At 38.8% G+C, this 16107-nt stretch overlaps 1 protein-coding gene across 2 annotated transcripts; it reads right to left on the bottom strand.

Moving 5' to 3' along the window:
- Positions 1 to 5220: 5220 nt before the first annotated feature.
- On the bottom strand, positions 5221 to 15977 carry aimp1a (aminoacyl tRNA synthetase complex interacting multifunctional protein 1a). 2 transcript variants are annotated; one of them, XM_035167617.1, is made up of 7 exons: positions 15824 to 15977; positions 12713 to 12843; positions 11916 to 12029; positions 9943 to 10101; positions 8356 to 8564; positions 7649 to 7817; positions 5221 to 5507 (listed from the first exon to the last, which is right to left on the bottom strand). In XM_035167617.1, coding segments are annotated over exons 1-7 (951 nt in total). In that variant the 5' UTR covers positions 15826 to 15977; the 3' UTR covers positions 5221 to 5340. The 2 variants fall into 2 exon arrangements, with proteins under 2 accessions (XP_035023508.1, XP_035023517.1); XM_035167626.1 differs by lacking the exon at positions 15824 to 15977 and adding an exon at positions 15486 to 15504.
- Positions 15978 to 16107: the final 130 nt, after the last annotated feature.

Raw genomic sequence — 16107 nt, 5'->3', positions numbered from 1 at the left:
CAAACAAATTATCCTTCACATCTTAAATACTACAAAATATAGATTATTTACTGATTTCTAATATTTCTCTACTGTGATGACTGCTCCAAGTATGAATGACCCCCTCCTGTATAAATGTCATTAGGTTTTAGGAGTAGTGTAACAGAACAAGCCAATGCCGGTGGTTACAAGGTTTTTAAAAACGTCTCAAGCACCATCACGTGACCTAAGTGTGAAACTTTGGTTAAACTATAACAGCTCCATTCATCACATTCAGACAGTGAGATGAAAAGCTCTGATGGAAGGTCTGGGAACAAGTAAGTGGACCTTTGAGCTTAAGGCCTCATTAGTTACATATTATATTCATCTACATTTTATCCCAGCCCACAGGTAGATGGTGTGATGTGACTGAAAGCTCCAGAACTGCTACTGAATGGACCGTGGTGATTTTGTTTCCGAGTTCAAGAATAAAATTTTACATCTCAATTATGTCTCTTACACTTCCATATTAGTCTTTTTCACTTGTTATACAACATTTTGGACTACAGTGTGTTTATACAATGTAATTTTAACATGTTATGTTCTTTTACCACCATTAAATTTTCCCTCTTACTTTTTTAAATATATTTTTTGTATAACTGGTATCAATTTCCTGCTTTAAGTCCGACCTGTCAGACAAAACAACCCAGACTGAGGACAGCCAGCAGCTGTTTCCTTTGGAGTTATGTCTCGTGTTAGTCTTTGCTTTTACTCCCCATAAATGTATGTATTCTCCAATTCCTGTGGTTGTGTTTTTGTTGCATGATGAATTATAGTAATATGACTGAAGAGTCACAGCAATTAAGAAGCAAGTGAAGACAGTGTGCAGGTGATTATTCAATAATACTCCCATTAAAAACTGTACCGTCTTTAAATTTCTCAATATCAGAATACTCAGGTGATGGAGACGAGATACGGAAATGTTGTAATCAGTGTTTTTAAAGCGCCTTGCAGGGCCCATAACATGGATAATAGATTCCCTCCACTTGAAAGAGAAGCTCGGGTAATTTTGTTCATTGTGAGCACTGGTGAAGCATGAAACCACTCACGGAGGAGCATGCTCGAGCTGCTCTTTCAACTGCAGCCAAAATATGTTCAGGGAGGTTGGTCTTTCCCTCAGCACTCCACAGAACTTTCCACCCAAAACATGTTTCTGCCCATCAACTGCTATTAATCATTCAAAGCTGTTGATTATTGGTTGTTTGTTTATGGGTAATCTGATCTAAACTCTGATTAGTCATGCATGAACGAATGTAAGAAGCCCCTAGCATGGAAGTATTTTGAGGATATTATAATAAAGTGTCCATTACAGACAAATATAAATAAACATAATGTTTCTGAATTTGAATTTTAGGCTTAGTAAGATTGTGTGGTGTCACAATCAATTAGATTCATCATAACTGATAAATTACTCACATGGTTTATGGCAGTTGTTCAGTGAGTCTTGGATCTCAGTGAGGCTGTTACACAAGAGTTTAAGAGCAGAAGTAAACAAGAGAGTGGTCAAGAGTAAACAGCTTTTCAAGATGATGATATAGTATATGTAGACTAATGAAGAAGTTTCCACTGCACCATACGGCAGACAGGTTAAAAGTTAAAGAATAAGAAAAAAAACACAAAAAGTCAAATAGCTACCAAGGTTTATGTTCAGATGTTTTTAGATGTCAGAGTTTCTCTTCTCAGAGAGGAAATATTGGACTGAAAATCTGACAGCAAATGATTTTGCTCTGGTTCTACTTGATGTATTACCAAGCAAATATAGAGCTCAACATGTCTGTCAGCAAATGGCACAACAATCTGTTAATGCAGCTGTACACACTGACGTGTACACAGACAAATGAGGGGATTCTAATTTCAGAATAGAAAAACAGTGATTATAGCCAAAGCGATTATAGCCATGATGAAGATTTGGAAATAACAAAACTTCACAATGTTGTAGATGTAGACACAATAGAAAGTCCTGCCAATGTGTACAGTAAAATCAATTAGATTTCTTTCATAAACAGGTTAAAAGACAAAGCTTTGCTTAGTTTTTGGTAAGAGCCATCAAAACATGACAATGTTAAACAAATTGTCAGGTTGGGTTTTGAGTACGTTTCTGTGTCTAAGTGAAGAGCAGCCAAGTACAGCACAAAACAAAAGACTTGAAAAAATGAATAAATATAATGAAGCTTTTGCTTTTTAATTGTGATGAAAAACTGTAGAGTCACTTATGCCAAGTTGCACATCGCTGTATTGTGGTTCCATCTATTAGATACTAAATATGATAAATCTTATATATTTTAAAATATAATCAGCTACGTATTCACAAACCAAAAACTGTGATAAACGATCCAGTAAACAGCTTCTGTACAACATTAAAATATATTTAAACTAAAACTGTGTCTTTGTTAGTGTTGCCCATAGTGAAGACACAAAGTCACTGATGATCCAACAGTTCAATGCATGAGTGGGCGGGTGTGTGTGTGTGTAGGGGTTATTGCTACACAACAAACACAAAGAACTGGATCAGCACCTAATAAATCATTTTGGGAAAAAATGGGGATTCTGTACAGAAAGAAACAATAACATTTGTCAAATTGACAGAACCCCACGAGTAAAAAGAAAGACAAAGAAACACAATGTCTTCATTCACAACAAATCCAATCTTGCAAAACTCAAATGCAAATCGTAATATACAATATTAATCATGTCTTTTATCCCAGAGCGCTGCATGCTTTCATAAAGACCTCCACACTTTACCACAAACTGACTACACGGCCTCATGAGAATATCTTCCTCATGGTCGCTGCTGTTTCATGATGTTTGAACCATTGGGTCACTATTTTGTGGAACTTCAAACACAGATTTTTGAAAAAAGTGAAAAATAAATTTGTCCATTAGTCATAGTTACCAATACAGCAAAAGTCCTCAGATCAGTGAGTAGAGCTACGTGACATCAAAACAGCTGTTTGGGTTTTGCCCAAATTCTTTTTCCTTTTCTTCATATTCAGTCACGGAGGTGCTGCATTTGTATGTGTCCGACCACATAAAAGGCCTGTTAGAGGAATATTTTTACTCCACTTTTAATGATATATTAACACAAAGCATATGCTATACATGAGCCAAGTAGTTGTAAAATCAATAATTGTGATCTCACAATACTATGCCCAAATCCCTATAGCCTACGCCCACTGGAGAATGAGCACACAGAGGAATCAGGACAACTCTGATCATCTACAGTCAAATACGGATCAATTATACACAAGCAGACACTCTGTTAGGATGTGGACAACAGTCGTGGCCGAAAATTCAGTTAATCTGCAAACGTCTGACTCAAAATATCCCGGACTGAGTTTTCTCTCAGGTTACAACACTCCCTGTGGTCACAGAAAACCCAGAAAGAAACTGTGGTTTAGGTGAGAATACACTTCAGCAGAGGTCACTTATTAGAGCTGTCAGAGACATATAAAACTAAACCAAAGATATATAAATAGCTAGGTTTACTTTAAATGTGTATAGGGGTCCTGGAAAGGACAAATACAATTATTTAAAAGACATATTACAGTAGGCTGTCTGATATGAGACAAATTTTAAGCTTCAACAGAACCTACATCTGGGCAAAACAATGACTTGTTTCTCTAATGTGAAGCAACCAAAAACCAGCATTTTCAGAATTCAACAATTGTAATTCTATTCAATTTCATACTGCTTTATTTGTGTAGAGCTACAGGTGCAGGTTTTTTGATACACACCATCTACAGGTGGCTTGTGGAACTGCTGCATGAGCCAGGTAGTGAGTGATAGAGTTTTAAAGGTGACATGTTTAAGGTTTAGCTATTGCTACATAGCCAACATTAGCATTAAACACTGTTTGATTACCAATGTCACAGAAATGCTGAAAGATCTGCAGCAAACTTGTTTGGGAAAAGCAACAAGCAAAGTGTTCCCTGTTGTTTTGCTCTCTGTCAGTTCTTTGTCTCTACTGAAGTTAGCATGCTAACCAACTGGCCCACAAGACCCAGGCTAGCTGGTCAATGGTCGCAGAACAAACCTACATCTAGTCAGAGCAATGAAATGTGTGACATACCACGGAGTGACAGAAAAATGTCTGTAAAATATACCGTCCAGTTAGTTCAACACTTTCTTGATAAGAGGATTCAACAAACCTCTCACATCCGAGGCAGCCATCTTGGTTGTTAATGAGTTGGCGTAGGTCTTATCAGGGTACTCCCCTGTCCTGTCCCTCAGCACAGATGCGTGTCACCTTGCCAGAAAAGCAGCAACATTTGAAATGTGCTTCCCAAATGAGCACATCCCAGCAACTGCACCTTGACTACTGACGCAACATAGCTGCTGTGTGTTGCACCGTTGGTTCATTCGTTTACCGTTCTTTTACTTGACTGTAGAGGGCGGTTAGGGTTGAGCACAAAACTGTGCACCAGTGACTAAACTGGCCTGATAAATGAGATTGCGTGAGTTTTTGAGTTACGTATGGCGTAATCCTATGAGGTGATTGGCGTCAAAACAAATGTCTGGTATCATGCAATCACGGATTATAATAATAAATCTGTCTTATTTCATCACATTTATTAACTTCATAAGACAAAAGGGAAAAATGTGCAGTTAAATCGAGTATAGAAGTTTCAGACAGATGTTTTTGCAAAGTGGAAGCCCTTAATTACTACTGATGTAACATTAGAGGCTGTGGTGAGCAGCTCTGTCTTTTTCTTCTGTGTAGTCTGATACTTCTGGAGGTGGATGGACTTTTTCTTCCAAGGGGACAATAAAACAAAGCACATGGCACTGGCATCCCACAGCCAAGCTTGAGATAATGACAGTGGACCAGGAGACTCTAGTGCCCCGGCTGAGTAACATCTACTGTAATTAGCTTCTGCAAAGAGCTTGAGAACCTCATCTGTTTTTGTTGGACTTTGTAGAGTAACTTCCCTGCTTCATCTCCTGCTCATTAAAATGCCAAAGACTAGATGAAGTAGAAACCTACGATGCACGATCAACTCCAGTTGGTCTTTCCGTTATAACCTCAAACTCAAAGCACAATCAAGCTAATGTGTCCTAGAAGAAGAGATAAACTTTGAGGGTTAAAGCATAAACAGAGTTGTATTGATGAACTACATTTTATAGACCATGACTGTATATTTTAGAGGTAAAAAAAAAAAAGATCATCATTGGACAGATTCTTATAGGGACCCACTTGAAACATCTGCTTAAATCCCTTTATTGAACATCTTCAAAGCATTTACTTCCATTCATCACCGTCATCGGCATCACTGACCATGATTGCCAAGTAAATACGGAGTTATTTCAGGCAGCTCTGTTATTTTATTTGATTCCACTGTTGCTCATGGTTTGGGCTTTGCACACTCCCTTGCCAGCGACTTCAAAGGCAGCTCCTTTGTAGGTTGCAACACACTGGCCGTCTGTGCGTAGGTCTGGCTGAACCTGCTCCCACACCTTCTTTTTAGGGTTCAGCTCTTTGTCCGGTTCACCTGCAATCAAGACGTCAGATTGATATATTAGAAGAGACCCTGCTGATCATCCATCACACATGCATGGATCCAGTACTGATGTTTTATGAACTATTTGAGGCATGTCATTGTCTTGTATCACGTACTAACACACTGTTTGAATACATGGATGCTAAGATCATAGACTGTGTGTAAGGTGGACGGCATGTCTCCACTTCCAAAATATCCCGGACACAAACGCTGCCACCTTGCAATCATTTAGAGCCAAAGTCAGGGCAGTAGCGATTGAAAGATGGAGCCGTGTTAGCAAGGTCGCGCCATTACACCCTGTCAGTCGTGAGTCAGTCACAATTGCCAGAAAAGTGAGTTGTTGTGATTGGAACTTCCGTAACTGACAGAAACCATCTTTGAGAAAAACGTACAATTCAACTTTTTAGTTTGGTCCATCTCCCATCCACTAACATGGAGAAGGTGAGCTTAATGACCCATACTGCAGGTAGGCACCAGGTGGTGATCGAGAGGCCTTGGCTTCACTTTTGGGGAGATGTCATTTCGCCCATCTTTATATACAGTATGTGGTTAAGACACAAGGACCAATGAGTTTCATTCATCGATTTTTTTCATATTAAGCATACTCAGATACAACCTGCATAATGAGCTGAAGCCAATTAACATCCCAAGTAAATGACCAGCAATTATATTCATGACATTTCAGGCCAATTCTAATTGTATTTATCCTACATTAATTGTGAATACTCTGTGTTATAGCATCAGCTTTCTCAAACCGCATTTGTTCTTCGCTGTAATTCAAAACATCTAAACCGAACATCTCAGAATCACACCATGCGTCCACAGAAAACAATTAGGGGACGTTCTCATTTCACAGAGCCTTTGTTTTTGATTTTGCTGGCTTCTGTCTAGTGTCAACTTTTTCCTCTCAACTCAACCATGAGGACAAAAATGTGTTTCATTTCCCAAGCCTGTGATTTCTGCCGGTTTACAACTCAAGAGTGGCAACAATCAGTTTTGATCAGAAGCGTGAAAGAGGTTTTGATGAGCAGCTTGCGCAGATTCTTAAGTTCAAGCAGAAGTAGTTTGCGTCACTGGTCAGGGAAATGGAGGCAATTACAACCATATACTTCTCCCACCAGCTGTGGATTGGCTGTAACGGAATCTGTACTACAAAGCCGTGGTGGTAAAAAAGAGAGAAACCAGGAAACAAAAACAAAAAAGACAAACTTCTCTTGTCTTATTTCCCATTAAATTATAAAAAACAGCCCGGGTGTTATGCTGTAAACAAACTTGACTTCAACACCGTTGCGAAACATCAAGCGATCTGGTCTCTGCGTTTTCTATTGAAGTTTTTTTCATGGAGTTTGATTACGACTCTTTTTAATGTTGCGTCCTTAAAATCGTTTCATGTCAAATAGATCCCTCATTTATCGAACAGCTGGGACATGTGTACAGCAGGAGGGAACGCATTGGCTGATACAGGTGGCCTGTGGGTACTTGGACCACAAATAAACCCTAATCGTACCCTATCTTCACTTTTTCAAAAGGGAACTTCCAAACTGGTTATTGTTCTCTGAAGAATGTTTGATTAAGAAGAACCATCTTCTTCTCCTATTCAGCTTGGAAAACTTTTAGAGTCACTGGATTCTTGGTGGTGTAGAGGAAGCACCTTGACTCGCTTACAGTCTAGTTGATGTGTACATTGAAAGAGAATAGGGATCTCTCACTTTACATAAGTTGAACTTAACAGGGCAATTAGAATACTTATCTTTATGGCTGCCTATAAAAAATGCAGGCTACATTCCCAGCAATGAATGCTGATTAGACTGTCAAATCAGCAGTCACAGGCCATTAAGCCACCACCAAACAGAACTGAGGAGTCTTCTAATGAGAGCTTTCATTGGGGTCCGAGAACGAATCATGATTGGTGTGGCGTGTTGTTTCTGGCACCGGGAAGGTTCAACGACACCCTTCATTTCCTAAAGACAGAAGTATTTTGTGGAAACGAGGCAGAGAATTCTCAGAGTGGTCTCAACAGAATGCCGACAATCATTCTGTGGTGATGAGGCATTACTCGTGTCTGATTTTTGGAATTTAACGTTAACGCTGATGATTAACCTATTTTAGAGGGTACAGTAATCATGCTGTACCTGAGAAGCCCTGGAAAGTCACTCTGTCCCCTGGTGCTGCTCCACTTGGAGGATCAAGGATTTCGACCTTGTCTGGCGAGCTGGCGCACATGACCATCGCCTGGGACACCACTCCCCTCATCTTGGCTGGCTTCAGGTTACAGAGCAGGACTGCCATGCGGTTCTGCATCTGCATGGGGGACAGAAGATTAACTACGGTTTTACAGCCCATATGCTTTACACAATAGAGAAGAAAAACTAATTACACCCAATTTTATTAGTCCCCAATTTGGCTGAACAGAAGAAAAACTAAACAAACACGACAAAAAAATAGACTGTTGGACTGGAGCAATATTTCAGGTGTACTGTAGACATTTGTCCAAACAGTTATTGTCTGATTAGCCTGTCTCAGACTAGAATTACTGAAAAGTTCCTTTTGTTTATTGACATTCAAAAGTACAGCCATAAAACTGACTCCTGTTTGGTTGAAATATATAGATGATGGCTCATAAAAATGATACAGTTAACAAGAGAATGAAACGGGAATTTGATTTTAGATTTACTGCCTCTGTAAGTGCAGTGTAGTGGACTGACAGAAACACACAAAGGGAAGCAATAACTCTACCTTTTTAACTGCAGAGCACATTATTAGGTTTGGCTACTGAATTCCATGTCTGCAACACAAAGTTTATTATTCTAACTTTTAGTACTTATATCTAAGATTGTACCTGGTCCAGAGGTATGTGCTTGACCAGGCCGCTGACCACTGTTCTGGGTGATGCCTCTCCCACATCAACCTGCTCCACGTAGAGACTGTCAGCATCTGGATGCTTCTGCGCCTCCATTATACGCCCAATACGCAGGTCCAATCGAGACACGTCCACCTTGGCGTCCTCTTGGCTCGGAGCTGCCTGCTTTTTCTCAGTTTTCTCCCCGTCTGGAATCAAAGAGTGGAAAATATTTTTACACAAACAGCATGTAATAACAAACACACTTTCAATGTCAATAATATCTTTAAAAAAATAATTTTCATAAATTGCATACTTCATGCCTTTACATTTCCTGTTTTTTATTTGGTCTATAACAATGAGAGTTTAATATGACAATTTGGTTGGGTGTTGTGCACGTCTGGCACCGAACGTCAAGACAGTAGCCATCCATCACGTATTACGGAAAGGTTCGCTGAAGAGAGGCATCTGTGAGAGTTTTCATGCTATTACACTAAATGTGCATGATATTATAGGAAATGTTTGCTGGAAAGCAGTGGGTGTGTTTCTGCCAGCTGATGTCTTTCCAAGGAATATTATAAAAAACAAATTATACTTGAAACAATACCGGGCATCTGTCTGGAATCTGATTTCATTTCCTCCCATAAATGAAAACAAAGCTCACCAATGACAGGCCTCGGGGTGGCATGTGTTTCATGTGATCCATGAGTAAATTAAAAAAAATGTAAGAAAAGAAACTTTACATTTCTTCCCAGAAATTCGGGCAACAAATACCTTGATTTGAATGACAATAGCAATATCCACTTTTGACTGAAAGTGATACAGTGACATAACAGAATAACAGATGCTTCCTCCCAAAGAGATAAAGTGACTCGCCAGGTTTTCTATCACACATTGATTCCAGTGGATTGCCCTGGTCAAATGATCAAACAGTCTTTAATCATTCCTCTGACTCTTCACCAACTCTGAAGAACATAAAATCCAACCCTTGCCTTTGATATTCAAAATAAAAAATATCACGGCTCCACATGGGATTGTACACTTAACAAGTGATGACTGTTTGAATGAGGTGAGAACACGGTTTGATAAAAGAAGACAAAACTCAACACGTTTAATAGCTTATCAAGGGGAATATCTCTCTCTCTCTCTCAATAACAGCTCTCCGACATCTGGATGCAAGAAATGCCAGTGAATTTGTCAAGCTCTCTGCTTCCTCTTTCTAAATGATGAGACCCATAAACAAATCCAGGACTAATTATTCCCTGTCTATGCCAGACAGCTCTTCTAATAAGTCCAGATTGTATATTGCCAAAACAGAACTAAATATCTGTGTGATTTACTTGTGATTAATTGAAATCTTCAGGCATGTATTTTCTTGTTTTGGACTCGAAAATTACAATACATGTAAAACTGTTCAACATTGACAAAACAATAAATCATTCTCAAATTGGACAATAAATATTCCAGTGACGCCCAGAGAAATCAGTCAAAATTAAACTCTCGACTTAACCCAATATAAAAGGGTTTGGATGTGAAAACTTCAAAAGATGCTTAGAAACATGTTAATGTTTTTCACTGAGACGTTACCTTTTTTCTCCGGCTTCTTCTTTTTACCCTCGTCTTTGGGAGGGGAGCTCTGAGCAGCCGCAGGCGAGGCAGAGGGTACGGGAGCAGAGGGTTTGGGAGGGGTGGGCTTCGAACTGCACTCAACTGTGGGTTCATCTGATGTCATGGCCACGTCCAGCACTACAGGAAGGAAGTATCAGTAATGTTAGTGTTAAATAGTGGATTGCAATCAGAGACTCAAGTATATCTGATGCCTGTTACTCTCTGCACACACTTCCTTTCCCTAATGGCACGTGCACAAAAGCATGGACAAGCTGCAGTGCTGCGAAGTAGAAATAATTTACAATGCTAGTATACAAAGCACACTATGGCCTGGTTGTGCCTTTTCACACACGGAGCTGCTTGCATCAACATAAAACAGTGAAATGATACAGAGGGAGCTTTATTTACACTCAAAGTGGGAGGACCGCTCTCCTGATGCAAACAGTTTTGATGGGAAAATGACAGTGTCCCACCTGATGGAAACAAGGAAATGGAGCCATAGAGCAGGGAACAATGTCCTACAATAACGCCCCTGAAAAAAAACTAACCCTTCATTTAAGGCGCCTGATGTTTTGAGTTCCTACAAAACCTTGTGCCCGTGTCTGACAAACATCGGTCTGCAGGCGCACCACCACCACCATAATGCTTTTAATTCTATGTTAGGACCTGAGATAAGGACCTTTCCGGTTTACCTTGGAATTATAGGCAATAACCTCTGAAGCTCTTGACACTTTTAAGTTTCCTGTCAAGGATTTTTACATTTAAGGAATAAAAGCATAAACACAGTAATATCACATAATGACACTTAAAGTGAGTGAAATATTCTTTTCTCTAAGTATTTACACCATTTTATCTAATCTCCCAAAATCTCCCAAATTTAAACTTGGCTTAACTGGAATCTTTAGATACAATAGATATCAGCAAAAAGTGTGTTATTTAAAGTGAGTGTGTAAACACGACAGTGTGCTTTTCCCTCAGTAAATGGTTGGGAGCCAAGCAGAGGGAATGGGAGAACAAATACTGAGCTTACACTTGTCCAGGTGCCTTTGCACTTATGTTGCAAAACACAACTTCATGAGTAAAAAATAGGTAAACAAAAGAGGAACAGACATTTTTTTGATTTAAAAATTAATTATTTGCTCAATTTTTATGATTTAAAGGAGTCACTGTTGGATTCAACAGAGTTTAATAATTTTGACTTAAAAATGGTTTGAAGTCAATTTGATACCTAACTTATGTTTTCTTGGGAGCCGAACAGTCGTTGTTAAGTTGAAAGTCTTCGCTTGGCACCATTATAGTCACATTGTTAGGTTTGTTCTTTTCATCTCAAAAAACAAATAGTCAATTTAAATTGTCTTTCAGAAAGTTTCACATTCATCCCTGTTTTAATGAAGCTATTTTATGTCAACATTAAAAGAAACCCCCCAAAATAAACATTACAATCAGATACAATACATGGAACAAGTTAGAACTGAGTGTATTGGAACACATTCCTTCAGTGTTCCAACACCAACATGATGAGGTTTTTTTTTTTTTTTTGAATAACGTTAAATTTGCTTATTCCTTCCAGTCCCCCTTTATTCCTGCAGCGTCTTTCTGGAAAACATTAAATGTGTGTTAATGTGTGCGATCCGAGCCGTTTGCCCTCGAATGTCAATGTATGTCACACACACACACACAAGGAACCTCGAGACTCTAAAGTTGCTTATAATGAAAACAGAAGAGATCTGGTTATGATGAGCTGAAGCGAGAATGCGCAAGATGTTATCATTGATAGTACAAACCAAACAGGGCTCTAATGAGCAACAACTGACATCAAATGTTCCTAAGTCGGGACACTCATCGTGATATAACTTGATATAAAACGGATAACGACATCAAGGTCTTTTTTTAAACAAACAAACATTTGATTTGCTCTGGAAGTCCCTGCTGGGAACAAAACTCAAACTTACCCCCTCTCCTCTTCTCTTTTTCCAGCAGCTGTTTTTTCAGCTCCTCGATGTCATTCTTCAGTTTCGCATTCTCCACCATCAGTTTCTTCTCTTCCCTGACACTGGCCTGGACGACTGCAACGAAGGAAATTCTTGTTTAAACAGCACAGGGATTCCATTTCATCTTCCCACGGGACATTTTAAAAAACGGCTTCACTAGTGCAAATACATTACTGACTAACATAAATTGGCTGCTCAAATCAATATTGTGAGTGGGCTTAAACAGCCATGAATTTCTGAACTAATAGTTTTTTTATTTACAATTTCTCTATATAATGCATGTGCTCAATTTGTGCAGGGGATACTATTTAAAGTGGGGAAGGATATGGGATAATGGAGATGGATATTCAAGGATATAGCTTAGTTTTTTTGCAACTAAAATATGGCCTACATTCAAAGTTTATTACAATTACACATGATTACCTTTGAACGGGATACTATACATTTTGTAAAATGAATACATAAAAACTAAATTCAGCATTTATAATAAATCAATAGGAAACTAGATTTGGCTGATTTGAACCTTTAATTTATCGTCAGACTAATTTGTGAACTACAGAGGAGTTTTATATAACTTGTATACTCAGGTTTCATATACTTGTTAGTGGTCACACTGGTATTTCACTTGTATAGCCTGTCTAGACAAAATGAACTGGGAACTTTATGTAAATGGATTTATATAGCGCTTTTACAGCACGCCTTTTACTTGCTGACAGAGTTGCTGTGTATGGGTGTTAATTTGCGGTGTGCTCTCTCACTCGTTTTCTCCTTCAGCAGCTGGACTTGCTGTTTGAGGTACGCGATGATCTGGTCGGCCTCGGCTGCTCGCTGCTCCAGCTTCAACAGAGGATTGTGACTGGACATGTTGACCAAGGAGCGAGCCAGGAACCTAAAACGCAATAGATAGTATCAACCATCACAACTCTATAAAAAAGTAGAAATTAAGACTGAAATGACTGTAGTGAGATTTATAAATAGAGTAACTTGCACATTTTTTGTGATACATACAACTATGGGGTCATGAATACTGATTGAGTCCCTGTATTCCTTGTTATTTTGTATAATTAACTCGTGTGACACTTTGTAGCAATATAAAACGAGATAGTGTTTTCAAGTACCAATGCTGAACATCTACAAAAGATACATGTTTGGAGTTACAAGGTTTGCATTCCAGTACAACCTCACCGCAAACTACAGCCTCTAAAATGACCACAGAGCAGAGACAACCTCTGTCTGACAGTCTCAACAAAAACCCAACACTGTAATTTGCACTAAGGTGGTATGTGTTGCAGGGGTGTTCTATAGGGTTGCATTGCTTTGTACATGGGTTTTCTACTTTTGTGTGACAGTCCATGATATAATGTCGTGTCTCAATCTTAAATACTGTTAATTTCTAAATAAAAAATAAGGACTTGTGGAGGCCTAATTGCAATTTGTCTGACAAAGCAATTGTATTTACCTCAGATAAAGAGGTTATGTTTTCACCCCTGTCACTTTGTGGGGTGGGGCATGATCTAAGGAAGAACTAATACATTTTTCAGATTAACAGGCAGTTCCAGAACTTTTCTTTTTCACTTTCATTAACATGGCAAGATAGGGCGTTAGCCTTGGTGGAGGTATGTGCCCTCTGAGCGCCCTTCTATTTTGACACGTTTTTCCGTGACATGTAGCCCCAGTTTGTTTTCAACCATGTGTTAATGTTATTTTTCACGACAGTTATTTTGGCTAATGAAGTGACAAAATCTGACCTCTGTCCACAAGGCATGTAGAAAGATAATCAACATTCATAAAAATGACAGTAAATCCACCAATCTTGATTCCAAACTTGTCAAATTAAAAGGTTTGCTGTAAAATGTTAGTGTTTGAAAACCTCATAAGATATGTAACAAGTTCCAGGTCAACTGGGTCATTCCAAAATCTCTCCAAATTCCAAGTGGCATTCAGATAGTTTTGACCTTTAAATCATACTAGAATCACATTATGTAATACATTTTGGAAATAAGGTTCAAAAGGGATCAGCCACTCTTAAGCCAGTCGACCAAAATACAGCTGGACACCAGTTTGGGTTCAGGATAATGTTCCTTTATCTACCGAACTTGGCAAATTGCTCTCTCAAAGTAAGAGGAAAAGAAATATTTTTACAGGCCAAGGCATGGAGAAGAAAACTTCTAACACATATAGCAGGGAGGCGCTGGAAAACAACAGCTGGCCCGAGATGAAAACAAAATGTTGGGGGATGAGGAAATTAGAAACACAAAAGAGCTGGAGTTGATAAAATCGGGGATCAAAGCATTGTTTTTGGAGAAACTGAATTGATTTAAACAGGACCAGTGGTGGAGTAATAACTTCAGCCACAAAAGGGCTGATCTCATTTGGATAACCTCTAAAAATGGATCCTCGGGCCGGGGTATGGTCCGTAGCATAATGACATTGAGAGGCCATTGCAGCTTTGGATTTCAGATGGAAATGTGTTAACAATATTAAAAAAGACTTGGGCTGTCAGGCTGTTAATTTATCTGTCTTCACTGTATTGGAATTCCACTATTTGATTCATCCTCTGGTTTGCAAGTGGAACACCACATCTGACTATTTGCATTCTTATCAATCTAATAAAAATTATAAAGCCAGGATGGTTTTTGTACATTTTGCATTTCCATCAATTTTAGATAATGCTGCACAGCTACCACATGTAGTTTGAATTAAATCAGTGAATCTGTCACGTTGAACCACCGGCTTTCTCTGAAATGGTGTGCACGTGTCAGCAGACAGACCAGGAGACAAGTGTTTCCGTCTTCCATGCTCCATCCCCACATTACAAATATACTGGAGGAGGACCGTTCCATACCCGAACAGACCATAATAGAAGAGAGCACAGGTTGCCAGCACCACCTGAAGGCATCCCAGGGACCTACACGTTTCTTATTTAAAAAGAGTTGTGTTTTGACCTTTTACAGGATAAATCTGTGGCATGTACAGGGAGGTCAAAATATATATATGACTTTTTAATGTTATTGAAATCGATAACAGACCAGTTATGATTTGAATTTGATAGAGTCAACATGCAGTTATTGATTTATAAACTACACAGATAGAATACTTGATCAAATCAGTTAAATTATGACGCATTGTCAAGAGCACAGTTGAAAACATGGACTCTGGACCATGACTCTCCCTCAATAATTAACAATAACTGTATAACACCTCTTATTTCCTCCTTGTTACGGGTTAAATTATACAATTTTTAATGATCTGTCAAGTCAATATCATATTTTTGCCAACAGACAAAAATGTTAAATTGTTAAGCTAAGGGGACAGAAAAGTTACAGCAATAATTGATAATGTAAATATGATTATTTATTAATCATTTATTTGATTTGTCATTTTCTCTTGTACCAAATTATAAAACATTGAACACCTTTGGGCCTTGGGCTTCTGGGAAATTAAAAAAAATATGGACATTGTTATCCATGTAACTGATTGACTAAAATTAGAAATGAACTTATAATGAAAGTGAAATCATTCACTACTTCCCTTCTTCAATAACGACCTGGGTTGTTATTTCCTGCAGTTTCAGTCATTTGTGAATCACAGCAGCTCAACGAATCGTCTTATTCCAAATATATAATGATCGAGTGGATCAATGGATTGGAAATAAACGAGTGTTATGGAGACGCAATGGCTCAATGCTGTGAAATGATCGTTACCTCTCGTTGCATCAGTTCAATAATAAGTGAGCTAGCGACTCTCATGTGGCTATCGCAGGGTCAGCCGTTAGCTACAGGGGGTTAGCTACACGTTGCTAACGATCAGGATACAAGTTAGTTGAAGCAGTGAAATAAAACACACGAGTTATTTTTTAAAGAACTTACATGGACGCTACAGACCCAGCACGTTGCAGGGGCGCTGAGGTTGACAGCTGCTAGCCTGGTCGGAGAGAAGCTACTCCAGGACCCCAGCGAGTAGATCTCTAAACGCTCCGGATGTGAAGCAGCCTCCTGAATTGGGTCCTACGCTCCCCCATCCATTTGTTTTATAAATCAACGCCCGGTGCGAGGATGCAACTATAAACGCCTGTGTGTAATAACAAGAATGAAAGAATACGTGGTTTTAAAAATATATAAGAAACAGCGATTGAAAAAATTATTTTGCTGAA

Source organism: Hippoglossus stenolepis, chromosome 2 (genome assembly GCF_022539355.2).
Source record: "Hippoglossus stenolepis isolate QCI-W04-F060 chromosome 2, HSTE1.2, whole genome shotgun sequence".
Taxonomy (NCBI): domain Eukaryota; kingdom Metazoa; phylum Chordata; class Actinopteri; order Pleuronectiformes; family Pleuronectidae; genus Hippoglossus; species Hippoglossus stenolepis.
This window is presented reverse-complemented; position numbering and strand designations above follow the sequence as displayed.